This window comes from Cygnus olor, chromosome 4 (genome assembly GCF_009769625.2).
Source record: "Cygnus olor isolate bCygOlo1 chromosome 4, bCygOlo1.pri.v2, whole genome shotgun sequence".
Classification (NCBI taxonomy): domain Eukaryota; kingdom Metazoa; phylum Chordata; class Aves; order Anseriformes; family Anatidae; genus Cygnus; species Cygnus olor.
The window spans coordinates 60,124,353-60,147,984 of NC_049172.1; the positions used below are offsets into that span (position 1 = coordinate 60,124,353).

General features: G+C 35.7%; 1 protein-coding gene across 7 annotated transcripts in view; it reads left to right on the top strand.

Moving 5' to 3' along the window:
* KCNIP4 (potassium voltage-gated channel interacting protein 4) overlaps positions 1–23,632 on the top strand; it is a 436,897-nt gene that overhangs the window by 378,976 nt on the left and 34,289 nt on the right. For 6 of the 7 annotated variants that reach the window (XM_040555571.1, XM_040555566.1, XM_040555570.1 and 3 more), the window contains exon 2: positions 10,413–10,537. In XM_040555571.1, the coding sequence (XP_040411505.1) occupies positions 10,413–10,537 (125 nt within the window). Of the gene's footprint in view, positions 1–4,514; positions 4,617–10,412; positions 10,538–23,632 lie in introns of all 7 variants that reach the window. The other variant, XM_040555567.1, reaches the window with a different exon arrangement.

Consider the following 23,632-nt stretch of genomic DNA (forward strand, 5'->3'; position numbering starts at 1 on the left):
AGACTTAAGATAGGTCTAGTCTAGGTACAGATATATTGTGATTACAAATGTATGGTAATTTATAAATCAGTCATAACTTATAATGCATCATTTTTATACCCTAGCACATCTTTTTTCCTTATCTTTTACACTCTTTTGTGACTACACCAATTTTTTATTTCAAGAGTAAAAATTTCTGTGCTTCTTTGTGTATATTTTTTGTAACCAGCAGTGTCATATCTACATCAGACTGTTAATGTTGTGATATTGGAGTGATGACATCACGCACAAAACAATGATTTGGATGCTTTTGGCCAAGTATGATTTTTAAAAGTAGTGATTAATAAAGCAGTTTTATTGGTTATGTATATGCATGGTACTATCTGTATTATACTTTTCTTCATATAGTAGAACAGTTCTCTGGTTTACATCTCTGTAAATCAGAGTTTTAAACAATTGCTTTATTGTCACTTGCAACTACAGATATAAATCATGCTAAATAGCAGTCACACTTAAAATATGTGTAGTATAACTAAAATCTATGCATATACAGCACGTATATCAGTACAGCAGTGCCTAAATATGAGAGTGTGTAAGCCATGCTCTAGTTACAGAAGTTTATATGAAGTGTGAGCACCTCCTGGGGCCACAAAAAATAAAATAAAATAAAATAATAAAATAAAATAAAATAAAATAAAATAAAATAAAATAAAATAATATAATATAAAAAAATCCAGGTGGTGTGATATGGAGATGAGTTTTAGGACACTTCCACAGTGAATTCTGGGGAAAAATGTGTCTCGGGATTTAACTTTCATTACAGAGGAACAAATTATTAAACCAAAGAGCAAGGGGTCCTAGTTAACTAACCTGAATAGAAGAAGTGTCACACAGCACAGTGGAGTTTGTGGCTGATTGGGCTAGGTATAACAGCTATGAAATCTCTAATCAACACATTATTAAACAAATGAAATCAAGAAGAGTTTTGGAAAATTCAGTTTCTGAATATCTCTTCACAGGCTAAGAATTACTATTATTCCATTATATAGTAGTTAAAATGAAATAACATCAGCCTATCATTATCAGTTCATTGGTGCTTAATGGCTCTCCACATCCTCATAAATATCCATTTTGAAGACTAATGATAAGATACGAATCTCTTACTACAGAAACAGTACATTTTAGTCTAGCTTAGAGTCTTAGTCATCACAGTTTTTCCACAGCCTATTTTAAACTGAGCAAACAGCTACAAAATTTACTGAAATTATTACAGTATGTCATCTGAATTAGCATTTTTTAGTGTCTCTGTGTGTATTAAACACCAGCTCAGCACAGGTCCAGAGCCCAACATACTTTCTCTGTGGCATGAGTCCTTTAGTCATGAAAAATCACATTAAGAGTTGTAGTACTGATGGGGAGGTCATGAAAGTGGACTGCAGTAGTTGCAGATTCAACTCACTGCATTCACTGGGAGCAAAAAGCTATCACAATGCTCCTTCGTACCATAAGATACACCACTTAGCCTCTGCTCTGTTCTTAGGGTTAAGGTTTTAAAAGACTTGCCAAAAATGAGTATAGAAGTTATACTGTTCTCCTCTGTTACTTCTCTGATATTACCTTCTCCCACGTTGTTTTATTTTTGACCTTGCTCATACCACTGCAAAGCCCATATTCTTTCCATTAAGTTCTGTGATCTCTTGAGTGAGCGTGAAAGTAGTAAAAATGTTTGCTTAATTAAGGCTCTGAGCTTCAAAACCTTTGGAAATAACACATCCCTTTAGGTTTTGCAAAATGCTGAATACATCTTCAGTAATTACATAGGTTGTGGGGCTTTGTAATTAAGTAAGTAATACAAGGACAACAAAACTTTGCAAACCTGAACTCAAATTAAAAAGATAGAAGTAAACATTTCTGGACTATGTATATGCTTGAAGAATTCCCAATGAAGAAAAGAATCTTTAAGATAAACAAACTGCTTTCCGGAGAGCAGCTCTGCAGAGAGGGTCCTGGGAGTCCTGGTGGACAGCAGGCTGACTATGGGTCAGCAATGTGCCGTGGTGGCCAGGAAGGCCAAAAGTATACTGGGGTTCATTTGGAAGTGTGTTGCCAGCAGGTCAAGGGAGGTGGTCCTCCCCCACTTCTCAGCCCTGGTGAGGTCACACGTGGAGTATTGTGTCCAGTTCTGGGCTCCCCATTACAAGAGGGACATAGAACTACTGGAGCGAGTCCAGAGGAGGGCTATGAAGACGATTAGAAGACTGGAGCACCTGTCACAGGAGGGCAGGCTGAGAGAACTGGGCCTGTTCAGCCTGGAAACGAGAAGACTGAGGGGAGACCTCATCAATGTGTATAAATATCTGAGGGGAGGGTGTCAAAAGGATGTAGCCAGTCTCTTTTCAGTTGTGCCCAGTGACAGGATAAGAGGCAACAGGCATAAACTGAAGCACAGGAGGTTCTTGCTCAATATGAAGGGGCACTTTACTGTGAGGCTGACAGCACTGGAACAGGTTTTCCAGAGAGGTTGTGGAGTCAGTCTCCTTCTCTGGAGATATTCAAAACCTGCCTGGATGCCATCCTGCACAATGTGCTCTAGGTGATCCTGCTTGGCAGGGGGGTTGGACTAGATGATCTTCAGAGGTCCCTTCCAACCTCGGCCATTCTGTGATTCTGTGATTCTTTCTATTCAAATCTGTACGTTACAAGCATAGTGTGATACTCCAGACCAGGAAAAAAAAAAAAAAAAAAAAAAAAAAAGCAAATTTTAAGATACCCATCAGATCACAGTCTTTTATTTTATACTTTTACCTGCAGCGCGATTCTGAGTTGAGCTGACAGTTAACTGCTACAAATAATAAATGTATTCATTCTTATTATTTGTAATAGTTTTTACACTTCCAGAGAAATTCATGAATTCATGTAGGTTCATTTGATCTTATTCTGAAACTGGATTTTTTCTTCCATTCACCAGAGCTGGAGTTTTCTTAGAGGCAGAATTTGCGTACTAACAACAGCATGCTTGCAGCCCAGAAGGCCAACTGCATCCTGGGCTGCATCAACAGAGGTTGGAGTTAGATGATCTTTAACGACCCTTCCAAGCCGAGCCATTCTATGATTCTATGAATTGGTTGATTTCTTAGGGCTTTAGTTGAGTCTTTCCTGTTTTTTCTCTCTTTTTTTTTTTTTTTTTAATTAATTTTCTCTAATATTTTACTCATATACAAACTGAGAAATATTTTTCTTTCATTTAAAACTTTTAGTATCTTTAAAGCCTTCTCACTCTTTCCTTCTGTTCCCAAATAAAGTACACACTTTTTCAAGATTGCCTGTAAGCTGAACTTGGTGTTAATGGTGGGAGGTTCCTGCTTGGTTCAGTTTGGTGACAGAGAGGAAACTATTCCACATAATGCCATGAATACCAGTATTCAGCACAAGTGCAGCAGCTGGAATAACCCAGGTTAATCCTGGTGACTGCACCACTAGCACAGAAACTCAGTGTTTTCTTCCACTTCTTGCCCCATCCGATTTGCATTCTAGCTGTTGTAGCAAGAGTCATCGCAGAACAGTGTTTATGTTTGAGCACTTGCAGTTCAGATGAAAAGTATGGGAGTTGCATAGTGTTCAAACTAAGCTTTACTGTTCCCAGGAACACAAATCATTTAGTCAGCTGTATTACAGATGTTAAGTCTGTCATTTATAGCAAATATCCAGCCAGGAGATGTTTGCTTGTATTAAACATTCTGTATGAAATGGTTAGTTAGATGTCACAGGCTTTTTGTCACTCTGACAATTTCCTTTGTAGTAAATAAGAATAATACTGTTTACCTACTTTATGGCACACAAACATTAACTATTCAGCCATGAATATTTGAAGATGAAAACCTAAATAATACTTATAGCTATATATATGCAGAATGACAAATATTAAAGAAAAGGAAGACTGGCTGTACATCATGGTTGATATTTTAATATTCAGAAAAGGCAAAAGTACCAGGCTGGTTATCACAATTGCTGAATGGATGATATGGGAAAACTCAGGCTTGGAAGTAGAAGACTGCCAGAAAGGACAACAAAAGATATCTTTGAAGTTTTATTTATGTGTTGTGTGTTTTTGCTTTTTTTTTTTTTTTTTTTTTTTTCCCACTTTAAGGCTAAAAATCAAATAAGTAATTAAATAGACTTAAAAGTCTTTAAAATATTTTAGCATTAAAATCTTTACAAACACTCTCTCCTTGTGTTGTTTCAAATATATAATCTGATACCATAGTTAGGTGTTTTTAAGTGGCTTATAACTTAAGGGGGTTATAAGAACTTTTCCAGAGATGCACATATACAAAACATCCCCTTTGCTGGAAAGATGCAAGCACAAAATGATTTTGTTGTCCTGTTCAAAAATTTTGGTTACTTTTTGCAATTCAGGATGGCTGCTCTCTGTTTGGCCTTTTCCTATCAGGATACTGCTATAATGATAAACTCTTCAGCATGTACAGGAATTGTTCTCAAGACTATGTTAACGGTCCTGATAATGTATTTTTTAGGTTTCCTCTACGCTCAGAACAGTACCAAACGCAGCATTAAAGAGCGACTTATGAAGCTCTTGCCCTGCTCGGCTGCCAAAACGACATCTCCTGTTACTCAAAGCAAGTTTTATTTTTCATTTGATTTTTTTTTTTTTTTTTTTAGGTTTGCATGCATCAAAACTTATACTTTCATTAACTGCTCATTTGAAAGTCATCTGCTGAAGTAACTGTATGCTCTACTGAGGTTTAAAAAGGAGTGATGAACAGATTTGTGGGCTGGTAATAGATTTGTCTGTGCAGAGTATGCTGGCAAGATAACTGTGCCAGGGTCTGCTGTGCGCAAGCTGCTGGGTTGGGACTTACGCTCAACAACCTAGCTGAAAAGGGGTTTACTGGTGAAGTTAAAAGCCTGATCTCAATGCATTTACAAAGTGCTAGCTTTTTGTGTACGTGTGCATATATTTATATATGTACAGTCCAGTACATAGGATAATAGTGGCATTACTGATATGAGAGGAAGTTGCAAGTTGACTGTATAACATCAAGCTGTAAAGGGAATGAGACCTAAAGTATGTGCCTGGGGAAAAGAAAAAAATAGATCGAAAATAATATGTCCGTGTACTGAAAGGACAAGCACACTGACATTTCCTTTACTGTCTTGATCCTATGCTGTAAGAAAATAAGATCCTTCCCAGATGGCTAACAGACAGATAAAAGGGAAGAGACAGACAGACAGACAGATCCATCTGTCCATCCATCCGTCCATCCATCTATCCATATATACCTAGACAGAGATAAATTACAGCAATAATACTAACATCTTCCTATATCATTTGGCCTCTATAACTGATACTAAAATATCTCTTTGTACCCAATTCAGTCTAGATTAGTTTATCTTAATTCTGTGCACTAATTTGAGCACCTAAAAATAGAAGCTGAATGGTCCCTATGCGTCCCGTATCCTATTCTTGGTAAAGTATATTGATCAATCTAAGGCAAGAAAAGCCTCCAAGAGCAGTTCCCTCTGTCCAGTGATCATGGGACAACCTGAGGCCACTAGGTTATGAACACAGGCCCTTTATTAAGTGCTAAGACTTCAGTGATATGGACAGAGGATTTCTTTCTGCTATTCCATTTCACTGCCTTTCATATGCTCTTCCATAGAGAAGGCTGTGGTGTTTTCTTTCCTTTCTAACTATTTGAGATCTCAAAGATGAAAAGCACTAAAGATTTGGATGCACAGTAACATTTTCATGGTTGCTTCAGATAGTGTGTTTTACTGGGAACTCGGGTAGCTTAAAAAGGGCAGTCACTGTTGTGACAGCTGATACTAATTCATTAAGTAGAAGCTGCTTTCACCTACATGACATGACATAGTCCTAGACTAAAAAATAATGGATGGTTTGATCCCTTTGTTTGAAGTTATTCGAAGAACAACACATCCTTATTCATTGCGCATATCTATGCAACATTTTTGTCTGCACAGATAACATGAAAATATTTAGAATCAGTCTTAATAGCCTTGACCATGCAAAATATGCATATTCAAGCTGTGAGTGTTTTATAAGCCAGAAGAGAAGTCAAACTTGTATCAAATGTTTCATATTTGAGAACCACATAGTAGAAAGAGAAGATGCAGTCAGCATTTTCCTCAGTGCTCTTGTAAATAATGAAATGCTGTTTTAAATGAGAATATTATATTACATGAAAATATTATATTAAATTGTAGATGAACATTGTTATTATCCCATTTTGACATAATGTGCTGTTTGATTTCTGCTGGTTTGGAAGAAACAACATTCTAATATACTAGGAATGAAGTCAGCACTACCTACAATGACAACCACATAATACAAATTCTTTAGAAATTTTAAAGGGAATATTTTTAAAACAAGTATTTTGTTGAAAGAATGCAAACTCTGAATTTGCAATTCTGTGCTTATTTTCTATGAATATGTTCAGAAAAAGATTATTTAAATAATAATGAAAAACTTATTTCAGGATTCACATTCAACAAAGCATCTCAAAGAGTGCTTTTTCTTATTTGTGTGTTTTACTTTGGTAAACCTAAAATTAAATCTATCCTTCCTTAGCTAAACACTTAAATGCATATGCTACAGAAAGGGCCAGACTGAAGAATGGCTTTGAATGTCTTTGAAGTGCATGTGCATGTAATTATTATATAAGTAGGGGACATATCATTTGGGGTTTGTGCAGGGAAATGCGTGTGGACAATTTTTACAGATATGAACTAAACCCTAAGATTGGACTTGCTTCTTCAGCAGTCATTATTTGAAGAGTATGTCTGGGTTTTGCATTGATTTTACCATTTTGTAATTTAATGAATGATGAAAGGTTCAAAACATAGTTCCTGTGGCAAATACATTAAAAACTCTCTACTGGAAGAAAGATATTCATTAATGACATAAATAAGAATATATATTTAATATATAAAGAATTGAATATGAACTTGCTTCTCTTTCTCAGTTGACATATATGGATAAATATGCCTTTTATGGATGGATAAATAAATACATAAATAAATAAGCCCTTAACTTTCTTAGGCTGAAGTAACTAGAGAACTGAAATAACTATTTTATTATTATTATTATTAAGGTCATATAAATTATGAAACTCCTATGTAGAAACACATATATTTTCACACACTTTCCGTGTGTATATGTAACTATAAATAAAGTGCAATTGACTCATGAATGTTACAGTATTTTAATCATCATAGTTGGCGCATTATAAGGAAATTCCCAGTGATATTATTTTCAGATTATTTCTATCTACAAGGTGCTACAGAAGTAGGGCATGATTAGATCGTTGAACTGAATATTTTCATTAACGGAAAAATAACATCTAACCACCATACTGCAGTCTTCTACGTTTTTACCAAATCATTAAAACAAAGTATAAACATTCATCACTAAGGATATACCAGACACTGTGCTCAGCCTGGTTCTGTGGCCTATGTATCTAGCCTTACAGTTATTATGTCTACTGATCTAGCTTCATGAAGAGCTTATAGATGTCTGTCTAGGTAGTCAGATGATTCACAGAGAGCTCGTTTCCAGTTAAGTCACTCTCTTCCTAAACAGTAGCCCATTTAAATTCCATATAACTTTTGTCATATAAAAAATAAGTTAATTTGAACAATATTTATTCTTGGGTTGACTCTTTTGTCAGTTTAGCATAAGCACCTAGTGTTGACTGATAGCTGACAAAAAATCTCAGCTGTATATCTAAAGCATGACATTATTATAGGGACTTTACAATGAATATAAAAGATAGTTCCCTTTAAAACATGATGGAAAAGCTTTAATAACCTTACAAAATAAACCTTGGATGTTCTCAGCCAGAATTAAAATGTAGCTCAAGAACTTTGCTAGACATTCCCCATATTGGGATGACAGCTTGTTAACCCTGGACCAACTTTATTAAAATTTTATCTATAAGGGTAGGTTTTTCAAAACTCACCCTTTGCACTGCAGCATGACAGAAACTTTCTTTTTAAAGGTGAGAGCTGAAATGTTCTTATAATTTTGATCAAGACTATCATCAAGCATCATAAGTTCAATGTAAAGTTGTGAGAGTTGTTTGTTGTTGTTGTTTTTTATTATTGTTGTTGTTGATAGCATTTACTGTGGAGTTATTCATAAAGATGGTGGTGGTCTCTGAGTCATCTGAGACAACCTACAAATAAAAACAAAAAAGAACCATGATATAGCTTGCTCATAGGCCAATGCACAATGGACATTCTCAGATAAAATTATGGGTTACACTGATTTGGAAAATACCTTCTGTCAGATTAAATGAAAGATACCATGTTTCATTTCTCCTACAGACATTCTTCTCTGTAATGCTTACACTGATAACTAATGACTTGGGAAAAGCTAAAGTACAGAGCCAGACAAAACTATCGTGTCTCTCAGAAGAGTTATGAAATGCAGAGGGTTCTGTGAATTTGCAGTCTGGTTCAGTGAATGAATTTAACATTATATTAGGGCATTTGCAAACATGTCATTTAAACAGATTAGCACTGTATTTCTTATTCTAATAAATCTTTCTGCATTGACTGCAAGCTGAAAAGTTTTAACAGAGACAGCTTTAATGAATAAAATAAATGTACTCAAGGCACACTGTCAGGAGAAAATGATGTTCAAAGAATCAGGTTTGAGAAGCCATAAAGTATTAATGAGGTTCATTTTTCTATCTTATACCATGCCTTTCATCTTGAACTTGTAATTACAACTATTAAATGATTCTTACTAATTTGGTAAAGGCAGAAGCTATAGTTATCACCCATTTGTTGGTCATCTTGTCTGAAATATTTCACAGTTGATGAGTTTGAGGTGGACATCTAGTCTTGGGATTTAGGGTAGGAAGCCAATCACTGGAAGGCTCTCAGGCAGTGGGACCCACTTTTTTAACATCTGTTTTCTTCCTTACCACACTTGGAATAATTCTTTAATCCTTACATTTCTGAGATGACTGCCAACAGCAACATCTCTTTGACAGGAAAAAAAAGACATGGTCCTACAATATTATTATTATTATTATTATTATTTTAATTTATCCAAATAGCTTATATATTATGATTGTGAGTTTTAAGCAACCTACTCTAATGGAAGGTGTCCCTGTTCATGGCAGGGTTATTGGAACTAGATCTTTAAAGGTCCCTTCAAACCTAAACCATTCCATGATTCTCTGATTCTATTCCAAGGTTGTTCATTTTTTGTTTTTGTTTGAACTGTATCTCCAGATTTCTCCCAAGCAGCTGAAAGTTATTATTACTGCATTGAAGCAGAACAAAAATATGTGAAGTTATAATCATAACACTGTTTTAATGGTGTATTTTCTTTGTGATCTTATGAAAATTGAACACAATAAAAGTTTATTTTAAGAATGCAGAGTTCCACACTGATTAAATAAAATATATATTTTCACAGTTGTAGAAGTGAAATATTATACATGCTTGGTTTTGCTCAAGTTACATTTCTGTAGTTGGTATAATTCTTCAAAGAGAAGGCGAAAGAGATTTGATTAAATTTGTCTGAAGTTTTGTATGACCTATGCTTAATGCCTGCTTAATGCTCCAATTTTTGGTCAAGTGTATGCCTGGTACCCCCATATTAAAATAAATAAATAAATAAATAATCTGTACTGTAAATTCCTTTATCTATTCCACTGACTTTAACTTTCACATTTAATCTCTACCTGGAAAAAATGTATTGCTTTCTCTCATCTTTATAGGGCCACATTTATTTAAGTCTTAAAGACGTATATTTACATTCATATTCTGTTGATGATGAGGTCACTAAAATCCTCAAGATCCCTGCTAAGGCTGCTCCCCATGAATAATCATGTTTGTCCAAAAGGGTTTGTTATATGGTACTCAAAGCAAGGTCTACTGCTGAATGTGCAATATCCTTCTCACACACTTCAGAAAGTACTAATTTATGATAAAAAGAGAGCACTGGGAATCCCAGTCTAATACAGTGAATTCACTTCCAGTAAAAAAACAAGGGAAAATTGTCAGTATTGCTGTGACACTAAGGTTTTATAAGATTGTTTTCTTTGCTCAGAGAGTTGTAGAAACAGCAAAATCATACTGAATGTGTCATGCATGTCCTTGCAGAATGTCCACTTTCCAGTTTATTATTATCTATACATATGTTGTGATAATATCCAGACCAATGGATTATCACCACTGTTCCACATTCTCTGCAGCCACTGAAGCAGATAGATACCCTTTCCTCATGAGTTCAAAATTAACATATCTTAAAGGCTGCAAAAGCCATTCTTTAAATTAATGTCATTTAAGGATTTTTCTTTTCCTACAATGGATAGTCATTTCTACATCCCCTATTTCTTGTTGAGCCTTCCTTCTCTGTCTCTTGTATTCTGCAGACACTGTAGAAGATGAAATGGAAATGGCCACAGTACGACATAGACCTGAAGCTCTTGAGCTGCTGGAAGCACAGAGTAAATTCACAAAGAAGGAACTTCAGATCTTATATAGAGGTTTCAAGAATGTAAGCACTTCATTTTTCAATTTACATGATAGGCCACTGCAGTCTCAGCAGTTTTAGAATGACTGGCAGCAGAGATTGTGGGATTCAGTATTTAAATGCTGCATGCCTGATCAAGTGTGGAAACAATCAATCTGCAACAATTGGGCTGTTTAATGGCTGAAAGATACAGACAGAAATCATCCAGAAGATAATAATTATAAGTTAGTAAAGTAGGACTGTACAAGGACAGATTGTGACAGGGCTGTTTGGCAAAAGCTGAAATAATGGGAGAGAAAATTAGTCATGAAAAGTTTGGTCACTTAGAGGAAAGATTTTGATTTTTTTTTGTACAAAATAGTTATCACAAGATGCAATTGGCTAAAACTACACTAGAGGAATTTTTTGTTAGGTGGACAGCAGTGGATGACTTGTGTTTTTCCTAGCTCTACAAGTCTATGAATTTGCCAGATCCCTTTATCGGGAGTCATTTTTGGAGATTTATTGCTGATATATGTCTTATCAATAGGCCCTATATTTTCAACTGGGTAGGATCTCCACTGAGGGCCCCAGTCCATGGATACAATCTGCCTCCTTTGCCAATGTGCATTTGCTGTCCTGTGCCTCTGGGCTTGGTGCTGGCATGTGAGTTTCCCATAGCTGGAACAGCAAGAAAATATGGCACAAAAAGATTTTACTAAGTTTTATTAATTTCAAAAAAAAAAAGTCTTCTGTTTTATTCTATTTTTCATCTGATTAACACTTTTATAAGATATTATATGCAATTAACATTACATAGAAAATATTTAATATTAAAAATTTTGAATAACAGCAATGGCTTCCAAATCATCAGAATGTAATATTAACCTATGAAGTCAGTTTTGAGTACTGCAACTGTGCAGTTACTAAGTCTCCTGCTGAGCTGAAGGTAAATTGCATGATAATTGCATTTATCACCTTTGGATTTAGTTTTTCTTTCACCCTTACATAAGGGCCTTCATCTTGCCCTTGGCATTTACTACTTAAATGAATTTGTGTAACAAAGTATTATAAGGCTAAAACACAGTGAAGCTTAACTATGGAATCAGAGAGAATAATTTTTTAATAATTTTTTTTAAGAAGAAGTGTAAATTTTACAGAATTACAGATGATCCATTCTTAGATATCATGTATTTTGTAGTGAAAGCAAGCTGTGCAAAGGGATATTTTAAAACAACATTTTTATTGAAAGCTCACAACGCAAGTAAAATATATAGTCACTTAATGTGACCTGGCTATACATCATCCCCATTTCCAGAAGGTATATAATGTTGGCATGTTAGTGATTAACAGTGATTGCTCTTAAAAGCTTTTCATTTCCTCAGGGTACCAGAGAACATTCCCCTGTTAATGACAGTATTCTCAAGGTATTTCAAACCATGAGTTAATGTCCCTAATTACCTAAGGCAAAAAGGTAAAAGTATAGTGGATAAAATACACCTTCTGTCTATTTCTCTGGAATCATTATTTTTGAGTGTCTCATAAATAAAGGACCTTGATGTTTCTCTGCATAAAATGAGGCATGGAAAAAGAGAATATGTTATAAGGAAGTATTTTAATTGATTACTGTTATACATTTTTTCCAGGAAGAATGCCAGCTCTTCATGTACTTCTGTGTTCTAGGATGTATTACTTACATCAGAAGAGTTTTGATAGTAATATATCTTTATTCAAGTGTTTCATTTCTTTATCAGCACATGGTAATTTAAGACGTGCAAATATAAATATCTGACTATTTAGAGCCAATGAACACAAAACTCAGATTTTTTGTTTAATGTAATTACAAATGTTCAATTACTTCCAAAAATGTAAAACATGTCCATGGCTGGTGACTGTTATAAATCAGTCTAAAGCAGAAGTCTTACTTAACCCAAGCTTCAAACTTCAGAAATGAAGGGTTACAAATCTTTCAGATGAGTTGGGGTTTATTTTGTTTTTCATATTTGTCTGTTTCTACTGCAAAATTTGCAGTTTCCTATTTTTGCAGTTCCCTAATCTCTTCAGAGAGTGGTTAGGTCTGGTCTCCTCAGCTCTGTGAGCAGCTTGTCTATGTGAGTTCATTTTCCTGTCACCTGTCTAGGTTTTACCAAAAACAGTTTGGGCAGCTTTGGTAGACATTGATATAGGATGGAATTACAGTGCCTCTCATGGCTGTGCTTAAATGCTCTCCCCCTGACAAAGATCATTGGCTTTTGTCTGTCCTAGGCTACCTCTCTTCTCACTCTCCTTCTTTTAATATCCAGCTGAATGCTATCCTGCTAATATTTTCACCCCATGTGCTTTATCTTTGTGCTTCGTGCATTGATATATGCTGAGGGTCATCCACCTGGAAAGTAGCTTGGCAGACCTGGAGGTGTTGGTGGAAAGGTTGAGAATCTATCCTGTGAGGAAAAGCTGAGAGAGTTGGGACTGTTCTGAGAAGAGAAGGCTTGGAGAGGATTTAACAATGTCTATAAATACCTGAAGGGAATTTGCAAAGAAGATGGAGACAGGCTCTCTTCACTGGTGCCCAGTGCCAGGATGAGAGACAGTGGACAGAAACTGGAACACAAGAGGCTGTCTCTGAACATCGGAAAGCACTTCTCTGCTGTGTGGGTGACTGAGCACTGGCACAGGTTGCCCAGAGTTTGCAGAGTCTCCATCACTGGAGACCTTCAAAAGCTGCTTGGACATGGTCCCGGGCGACCTTCTCTGGGTGGCCCTGCTTGAGCAGGGGTGGTTGACCAGATGACCTCCAGAGGTCCCTGTTAACCTCAGCCATTCTGTGCTTTGTGATAATCTGCTTAACCATTCCTCTAGGGTAGAAAATCCATTGAAAGATTTGATGAAATACACACGCACACATATTTAACATTATACTGTCAAAATGTGCAAATCCGACCTCTCCGCTTTATGCTTTTCATTTGATGTTTGCCTGTCTTACCATCTCTTCAACAATGTAACTATATAAAACAAAACAAAACAAAAAGATATGAATTTAAGTTTAAATTAAGGCATGAAATGAAATTGCTGTAGTATATTGCTGTACTGGTATTATGCTCTAAAGAAATTAGACTAAATTTACATGCCATAGCACAGTAGCATCAGCATTTCACTGGCAGGGGCTCAAGAGAGCTGTCATGCAGAGTCGGGGTCCTAAAGGCAGCATAGATAACATCACCTGGCATAGTTATTATATGTACTTTGATTAATTCAACAGAATTATGCACTGGGTAATCCTATGCACACATTTTTTCTGGTCCATACTTGTACATCTAATAAATTATAAAATAATTACTGCTATTTCATCACTTAATTTGTGGAATCATTGTGTAAGAGTAAAGATAGTTCTACTCTTTCAGTTAAAGTAGTTACTACTTGTTATTTTACCAGTAAACTTTACTGGTTTCAGGCACTGTTTTCCTCTCTATAAATTCTCAGATTACCTATCTCTTTACAGAATGAAAAGACAGCAACAATCTCCTTATAGAGAGCCTAAAAACCACAAGACTTTAAATAACTAAGCTGTAATACTACCAGGAGATAAAGTATCTCTAACATTAATAACCAAAATGAAAATAAAAAAAATTAAGATACAGAAAGGATGAGACTCCATACATACTATAGTGAGAGTAGATATAATTTCATAACTGACATTTCTTTCTGAAGAACTTCAATATCTCTATATTATAATGTTTAGTGCTGTAGGTGTGTCAGCAAGTAAAGAATAAGAAAATTCACATCACTTTCTTTTTCCACAAAAAAAAAAATGTGTATTTTCCACAGCCTTTCTAGTATGCACATTTTTCCTCTGTCTTTATGCAAGCATGGCAGGAGGAAACAGGTCCCATTCATGATAAAATAAAACAACTGATGAAATACAAGAAAAGCAGCACTATGTCCCTCTGCCTCAGTATACTGTTTTCAACAGTGACAAATAAAGGAAAGTGTAAGGATATGGGAAGTTTAGAGTTATAAATCCCCTAAAATACTGTTCTGTCACCTGGCATTCTGCTACTGAAATATTTCCTGTGATGAAGGTTATAGCTGCATCTTTTTATTTTACATACTTTAACCAAATTTAGGTCTATACCCTAATTATGCCTTCTCTGAAAAATAATTCATGCATATTTCAAGCCTTTTTCCTTTTATTTTAATAAGATTATCTATAGTATTTCTGCTATGAAAACCATTACTTCTAGATATTCCTTATTTCACACATCTCAATCACATTTATTACTTAGTCGCTTCTTTTCCTAACTGAAACCTTTTTGTCCATATAAACTCTCATTGTACATAACCCATTCCAACCTGCTGACTTCCCTAAATCCTGCCCAATTCTAGGATGTCTGTTCTGAAATAGGGATGACCAGAATTTCACCCAGCTTATGTCCAGTAACTTATTATTTATGATTTCAAGTTACTTGAACTTCAGATGAGAAAGCAGCAAGTATTATTGTATTTCTGTAGTGTCAGTGATATTTCCAAAGTTTGATTTATTATATATATATTATTTTTATTTTAACAAAAATAAAAATATAAATCTTTAAAAGTATTTTCATCAATTAAAGGCAAATTGCACTCCAAACCCAGCAAAAAATAGTTCATACAGCAGGAGCACAAGGTCTCAGATTGCATTTCTTTGTATATGTATGCACATGAAAGCTTTAGAGAGTCTCAAATTGTACTGTAGAACAGCTGATGTTTCAGAAAGCAAATAGAGAACAACTGCAGAAAAGGACCAAAAAACATTGAAATGCCTATCTTGACAATGGATGTTTTGGTAGTAATCAAGGTCAAAATTTAAAATACAAGAGGAGATACACTAAACAAAATGTATGGAGGTGGGATAAGCACTTTCAGGTGACCTAACATCTATTATAAGGAAAAGTATGAAAGGAGAACTTATGCCTGTATTCAAAAATTTAGCCATTTTAATGACTCTATACTATCCTCAAAAAGTGATCTTAACAGAAGTCCTAAGCCTTCCCCACGCTCAAAAGGTTGTCCCTCACACTCTGGTTTTACAATGTTCTTGCACTTTTGTTGATGAATTGTTTCTCAGCTGCCATCACAGTGGGACCTCTCCATTTTGTATTTGGCTTCCTGTCATCCCATTTCGTGTAAATTGAAATTGTGATTGCTGCAGTCATTAACCTTTCAAACCAATGGCTCTGTGGCAGACCTAGTACAAGTGGTACTTCACAATAAATTGCACAGACTATCAAGCATGCACTCAACATGTGGTCCTTCTTTCTCTTTTGTCCATTGATAGGTCTCTCACAGTTTTAAAAATGTCCCTGAGCTATGGCACATTTCCATTTTAAAAATACTTAGGAAATGCTTTTGTTGCACAAAAGATGCTCCTGTTCTAAACCTAAATGTTAATGATCTTTTAATTTTGGTTGATTATTCTCATCAAAAAATCTGTAGAACATTGCGTTGGGAAACTATTAGGCTTTCCTGGATGTGAAAAGATATTTTGATGAACATTTATCTTACCCAGCTGTATATCAGAGAAAGTATAAATTGTAATTTTGAATGCATAAAATGTTCCTGAATACATACCGTAGCTTTAAACAGGCAGCTCTATATTTGTGACATTCATTGGGAAAACAGTATTTCTAAGATACTCTTCTTTCTTATTACTGTTAGTAAATGAGGCAAATGAGAGTAAGAAAATAGCTCTGATAATGTTGCACTCAAAGATGGGTTACTCCCATCATACTACGCATCCATGTAAAGATACTTAAATGCATAACTCAAAATATGCTAATTTGTTCAAAGATTTTTCAATTTCAATTAGCATTGTAATACTGTGTGTTGCATTGGTGACTCTCAGACAGCTTAATGACAGCTCATTTTTTAGGTTGTAACACTCATTTATTGATTGTGTAGAGCATTCAAGAGTTTGTGTGATAAGGTATAGCTATTCTCATTGACCTTTTCAGAAAAAAATCCTTCTCTTTGTTTGTTCATCTGCTAGCATCTTAGAAAAAATAAGTGAGAAAAAGCACTTTTTTAATGTAATAAAGTATATTTCCAACCTATTGAGGAGGAAATAAAAGCATAAGGTTCATGTCCTCTGAGGTTAACCATCTAAGGTTAACCATCTAATGTATATGTAAATACCCAACTGTAAAAATATTTATAGGATATTTTTCATAAGTTTGACTAGGTGACCGTCACAGGCCTCTTCCAGTGAGCAATTCTATCAGTTTGTGATCTGAACTGCCCACATTCATGTTGGATGAACTGAACATAACTGGAACTCACTTGGTAAAAAAGGAAGTATGACAAAAGTGTCCAATGCAGAGATGACTTCTATCTTTATAGCTATTCTGTTTGCACATAGAGCTCTGCTCTATGACTAATGGAGAAGTACACTTCTGTCTTCCACTTTTGTCTTGAAGATTCCAAGATAATCAATGTCTTGATTAGAATTGATTTTATACAAATGAAAAAAGAAGCTGATAGGTGTTCTGCTGTAAGAGAAAAGGGGGGGGGGGGGGGAGCGATGTACAAAGTTTGAAAACCTGGATGATGAATCAAACAGATTTGGGATGTCCATTCTATTTTCCTTGCTTCTTTAATTAGCATTTGTCACCTGTTCAAAAGCATAACACGGGGGAAAAGGCAACATAATCCTCTTATCATAAAATCACAAAATATTTTGGGTTGGAAGGGACCTTAAAGATCATCTAATTCCAACCCCGCTTCTACGGGCAGGCACACCTTCCACAAGATCAAGCTGCCCAAAGCACCCAGGCCTTGAACACTGAAACAGAAGATTTCACACAAGGTGTAACAATTTAGCTTGGATCAGTTATCTCTGAGTCATGAATTTCCCGTCTCACAGAGGCAATAGGATGTCTTCATTTCATTGTGATCCCATTCAGTTGTACACTGAATTCATGTGCTTGTACTGTAATGAATTAATGTGGATTCAAGATCAAAACAGCCAAAGAGAGAGAGTGTAAAAAAAAAAAAAAAAAAGAGTATGAGGGATGAGGACACTAGTACAAAAGAATATTGCCCCTCACATTGGTTCTCCAGAGCTTGTTGCCCTTAAAGATGAAGTGGCTTAGAGCTTAAACACACTTTTCAGCCTCCCCCCACTGAGTCCTATGAAAGGAATGATTTCATCTCACCACCAGCAGCCAGTGTACTTTCAGAGAGACAGCCGTCTTGTACTACTGGGTAACTGCCCAAAACTTGTCCATTGTGCCGAAACTTTTTGTAGAGGTGCTGATGCCTCTTTACAAACAACAGCACTGTGGACACGAAGAGGGTGTATATGCAAAGGAACACCAACAACTCCTCTTTTCAAGTAGACTCAATGATGACATCTGGAAGGTAGGTTTGTGTCTCATGCTTTTAACAAATTTAACAGCATTGTTAAATTTGTTATATAAGAACACCAATAAAACATAATAAAATAAAGGAAGTTCTGAATCTTACTATAAAATCAGATAGTAATAATTTAAACTGAAAATTAATATCTACCCCTGTTAGAAAACTACCGTGTCTTGCTCAGCTGGAAAAATCTAAATAGTAGACAGCAGCATAATGAAACTCCAAGGAAGTAAACTTACAAGCTGGATAGCATGTCTGCTGTCATGAAACAGTTCTGTAAATTATCTTTTTCTATCCAGAGATAGTTATTGAAGATGTCTATAATGCTCATAGCACTTTTTATTTATTTATTTATTTATTTATTTATTTGTCTTTACTAGCATTGTTATTTACCAGTTGTGGCTTCAGATCATTTGTTTTCTCAGTTTTAGATGACTGAAGAAAGACTTAAAAAAAATAATAATAACTTGCCAGGGTAGAAGTTTGCAATTATGTTTTGAAAGCACTGGCATTCATACTAGTGCTTTATAGGGAACTTTTTTATATTTCAAACAAGGTTGTGTGAAAATCTTTTAACAAACTCAGCAATAAGTAATGCCTACATTTGTTTTATATTTCCTTCAAGAGTTAGGAGAAACTTGAAACTCTTCAAATATGAGTACAAATAATTTGGAGGTAGAATTTGACAGACCAAGTGTATAGATGTCAATCATCACAGATTTACAGACCTTAATGCGTTCAGTGGAGATACTCATTTCAATTAGTCTCACAGTTGCTGGCAGAGACTGAAATCTTCTTTTTGAAAGTTAATAATGAACTCAGTCCCTACACTTCTATTCATCTCATGACTTACTGCTCTTCATGGAGATACTTCATGTTGTGTTCACTAGGGAAAAACTGTCATCTAGCACAGCAAAGACTGTCTTCATAATAGTGATTGCTTACTTCTGAGTTATCTCTGAAAAATGTAGGTCCTAAGTCGCTAATAAAACATATAAAAAGAGCATGATTTTAAACGCCCAATATCAGTAGCAATGCAGAGTTCGGAATGCCTCTAAAGTTCTTCTTTATTCCAAACAAGAGTCTTTTTTAATATATTTTTGTGGGATCATATTGCTCTGTGTGCTTCACACACACGCGCGCACACACACACACACACACACACACCTCCTATTTGAAACTGGCAATACCCTTTCCTGTGGCTGAGTGCTCTGGTGTGATCTTAATGGAGCTCACCATAAGGCATAACATCGGTCATGCCAGGCTGACACTTTATGTGCAGTATATACCTTCTGCTCTGCTAGCCAGCTGCTTAACAAAAAACAGCTACCAGCAAAGCTTTTTTTCTGCCATAGGGCTTTCATGTGGATCCGAAGAATATAAATGTTTACGTACCGGAATATGACCAGCAAAATATCTTTTGGCTACAGCTCACTGCAGCTACTTTTTGCTGCATCTGGACTGTGATACAAAGCTTGTTACTTGAGTTACACAAAGTTATTGGATTATTGTTTCTGCATCATCACTGACGTTAGAGATGTAAAATTTGGTGCAATGCACCAGTGAGAATGTTGTCATTTAAAAATGTAGCAAGGAGACACCTCTTATTCTTGTTTCTTCTACCTGTCCCCTTTTCTTCATGAAGGGGGATGAGTAGTAACTGTAACAGCTACAAACAAAGTTTTAGTGAATGCATTTTTCAGCTGAGAAAACAGCGTTCAAAAGTCTCTATTCAAATTTCTTGCTACTGATTTTCATCTTTGCAAAGAGTTTTTTTTATATAAAACAAGATAATTCAGTATTAAATCCTGTACCGAGTTATTTCCCTGTTAAAATGTAATTCAGGGATTCTGATTGGGCACAAATATTTTAAATGAGCATGCTAAGCCTGTAAAATAAGAGAACAGGGAATAAATACATGTTCTGGTGATACTTCTGGATGGTACAGTTCAAATATTTGGGTCCTGATTACTTCAAAACTTTACAGATAATTTAATTTATTTATTTATTTATTTATTTATTTATTGTACTGAACTCATGGATCTGTTCTGTGTGCCAGGAATTTCCAAATAATTTTGAATCTTTATCATTTTTGCCTGTTTAAATTCCTGGTCAATTTTTACCAAATCAACAATGTCTAGTCTTTGCCGGAAAGCACTGAAACCTTCACAAGCACGAGTCTTTTTTTTTTTTTTTTCCACAGAAGTAATTTTTTATAAGAAATTCAAAAAACAATTTTTTGATCTACATCTGTCCTAAAAATAGACAGTGATAAATCTTCAAGTAAAACAGTAAATCACAAATGCCAAAGCATCAGGGTCAAGTTCTGTAGTGCCATGGAAGAATATCACACGTCATGGAGCAACCTGCCTCTGCATTTGAGGGAAAGTCTGAAATCCAGTTTCTAGCAGATCCAACATTATTTAGATCAGCTGTACATGTGTGTGGATTATATTATCAGATTATGTGAATGATTCTGATGTTAACTTTCAAGAAAGGGAATTTATTCAACCCAATCAATTCCATTGTGAAATATAGTTAAAAAAACTTTGGATACGATGAGTGTAACAGAAGAAATAGGAACCAATAACGCAGAAGACAGAATGATTCAGTAAACACAGCATGAAGCTACAAATCTAAAAGCACTAGCATTTTGGCTCTCCAGCTGGCTTATTAACTGCCATGCACCTTTAAAACCCTAACTACCACACTAAAAAGCCTTCTGGGTTGCAAGAGCACATTATACTAGTACTTCACTGCTTGCATGGGCTCCACATTGACAACTGGCTAATTTAATGTCTCTGCTCTGACAACCAAAACCTTTCAGTGTCCCTGGCTATCTGAGAGATTGCTTCTCAGCCTTTGATTAAAGCTTCCTCAAACACACCCTGGGAACGAAGTGGGGAGCAGCAGTAGGGAGGCTGTTGACTGTGGGAAACTGAACTTTCCCAGGAGCTGGAGACAGCAAAGTTCATCCTTACAGGAGAAAAAAATGAAGGCTGAATTCCTCTGCATTAAGAGTGAAATGTGTGTTCTGTGGGCGGTATATTTGAGCAATGAACACTCTCCATGACCAAGCTCCATATCTATCAACTGGAAACAACAGTAACCTCATGTCTGAAAAAAACAACTGATCTAGGAAACACTCCATGTGGTATTTCTAATGGTGATTTACTTGCTCCATTTACCATCTCCAACATGCACCACCATTACTGTGGCCTCACAAAAAACATGTCAAGAATAATTTTTATAAGTGAACCTGCAGTAGTTGGATATAACAATATTTGTCCTTGGTCAGCTATTTACCAGCAGTTGTAGATATCAACAGGTACATGATTGTGCTTGAGATCATACTTATCAGCAGCAACCACTGGACCTAGGTGAACAGGAAATGTACTGTCCAGGCTACTGAGCTTTGGATCAATATGCAGCTTTTGCATATTTGGATCAATATGCAGCTTTGGACCTTATTGCAGCTTTTCAATATTTAAAGGGGGCTTATAAAAAAGATGGAAAGCAAATTTTTGCTCAGGCAGACAATGAGAGGACAAGGGGTAACAGTTTTAAACTAAAAGAGGGGAGATTTAGATTAGATGATAGGAGGAAATTCTTCACTCAGAAGGTGCTGAGGCACTAGAACAGGTTGCTCAGAGAAGCTGTGGATGCCCTCTCCCTGGAGGTGTTCAAAACCAGATTGGATGAGGCCCTGGGCAATCTGGTCTAGTGTTTGGCATCCTTGCCCATGGCAGGAGGGTTGGAACTAGATGAGCTTTAGGGTCCCTTCCAACCCAAGCCATTCTATGCTTCCATGATTCTATGAAATCCAGGTTCAATATCTAACTTCTGTATTTTCCCATTGAACTATCCAGTTTACCTCACTATTTTTTTTTTCCCACCTCTTTCCAAAGTTTCTAGGGCAAAAGCTCTTAGTGTTTCTCCAGATCCAGAATAATGAGCCATCAGTAAAAATCACAGCAAAGTGGGTGATTCATTACTGTTAATGAATTTTTAAACCAGCAATGCTTGTTACTTTCCTCCAGAACAAGACAGAAAAGGAGAGTGGCACAGCATAAAACAACAGAGATATTCAAGCAAACGCAAAATTAAATTCATCTTGACACCAAAGAGTAATGAAAGATTTGATTAGCTGCTTTTAACAACCCCTACAGATAGTTCTGGATACTTGTAACATTTAGCTCCGGAATTTATAATTTTATTCTTCTAGAATAAAAAACCTGCCTCTTTTAAAGTCAATGGCAAATCTTCATTGACTTTAATGGAATATGCCTAGATGTGATGAAGATTGTATTTTACTTTTTTTTTAATTTCTACATGTGTTTTTCACTATAAGAATATCTTCTCAGGGACTCCAGAGCTGTAGATAGAAAAGTGGCTGTTACGGTTTCATTCAGCTGATTTGTTCTTCGCTGCTTTATCTGTCTGTGATGAAAAGAACCCCACATTCTTTCAGTCTGTCAGACAACCATAATTTAGTGGTAATTGGCTCTAAAATCTTCCAGTCTAGTCCCAGAGGAAGTTATGCCCATGAGGCAACACCCACATGTAGTCTAATTCTATTTTATTTTATTTTTTACCAGTAGATTAACAAGTACCTGTCCCTGTTGCCCCTTGCTGGATAAAATATGATCCTTGTACTGGTTTCTTCAGAATAATTTTTTCTTTCATGACAGACTACACATCAAGATATTGCCGCAGTTCAAGTGGGAGCATGCTGGGCTTTTTCAGAGTTCTCAGTTATTAAACAGAGGACCTGCAAACAAGATGCCTTCTGCATTCAGATTGCCTTGGAGCAGCAGCTTTTGGTAAACCTCAGGGCCCTCTATGAAGTTTTCCTCTGTCTCCCAGCTGAGATCTAATTAGGATCCTAACATTGAAACCCGTCTCTTTTCAATTACTGTAACGGTTTCACCACTAAACACACCATGAACTGGCTATAAGCTTATGCTCAGGGATCAATTATTTTTTCTTTCTTATCTTTAAGAAGTATAGTTCTTCAGATTTGACTTTCATAATCGTCCCTCAGACTTGATCAAATAACAACACTGAATTTGATTTCCAAAAACTCCATTGCATTTCCAGTACTGTTGAAAAAATGAAATCAAGTCATACAGCATCTGCTCCACTGCACCAAAGATGTAGATGTAGTACTATCCCTTGTAATGGAGCCCAAGCTGTAGTCTTTTTTTTTTTTTTTTTTAATTTAAATTTTGTTCTGCAGAACAACTGCGGAAGCTGCAGCTATGAAACAGAGAAAAGTTTTATGGTTTTAAATGCCTTAAACTTGGCAGGTTTTGCAAGAAGTTTTTATGCCAAACATTTTCATCCTCAATGGATCTCCTAAAGGACTGATACCACTATGAGAAATGAAATCTCTCTTAGGCCTACCCTGTATAACACATAACTCTTTTTCAGATGTGTCTGATTCTCCAGTTACCTTTTTCCTTTGTCTGTTCTAACTGGGACATCTTCAGCTTCTTTTATATTTTTCTAAGCTGTTCGTTTTCACAAAAATATCCCAGCAAATATCCATCACCATTTATTTAGGTTTATCTCAGCATTCAATTCCAGTGATGTGACTTACTTGACAAATTTTAGAAAAGCTACCAAAAAAAATATGTATCAAGTATCTAACTATGAGACAGTGGAGTCTTCAGAACAATCTAAAGATTGATTTATGTAACTTAGATTTTTTGCTGTGCTAAAAGATGTTATTAGTTTATATTT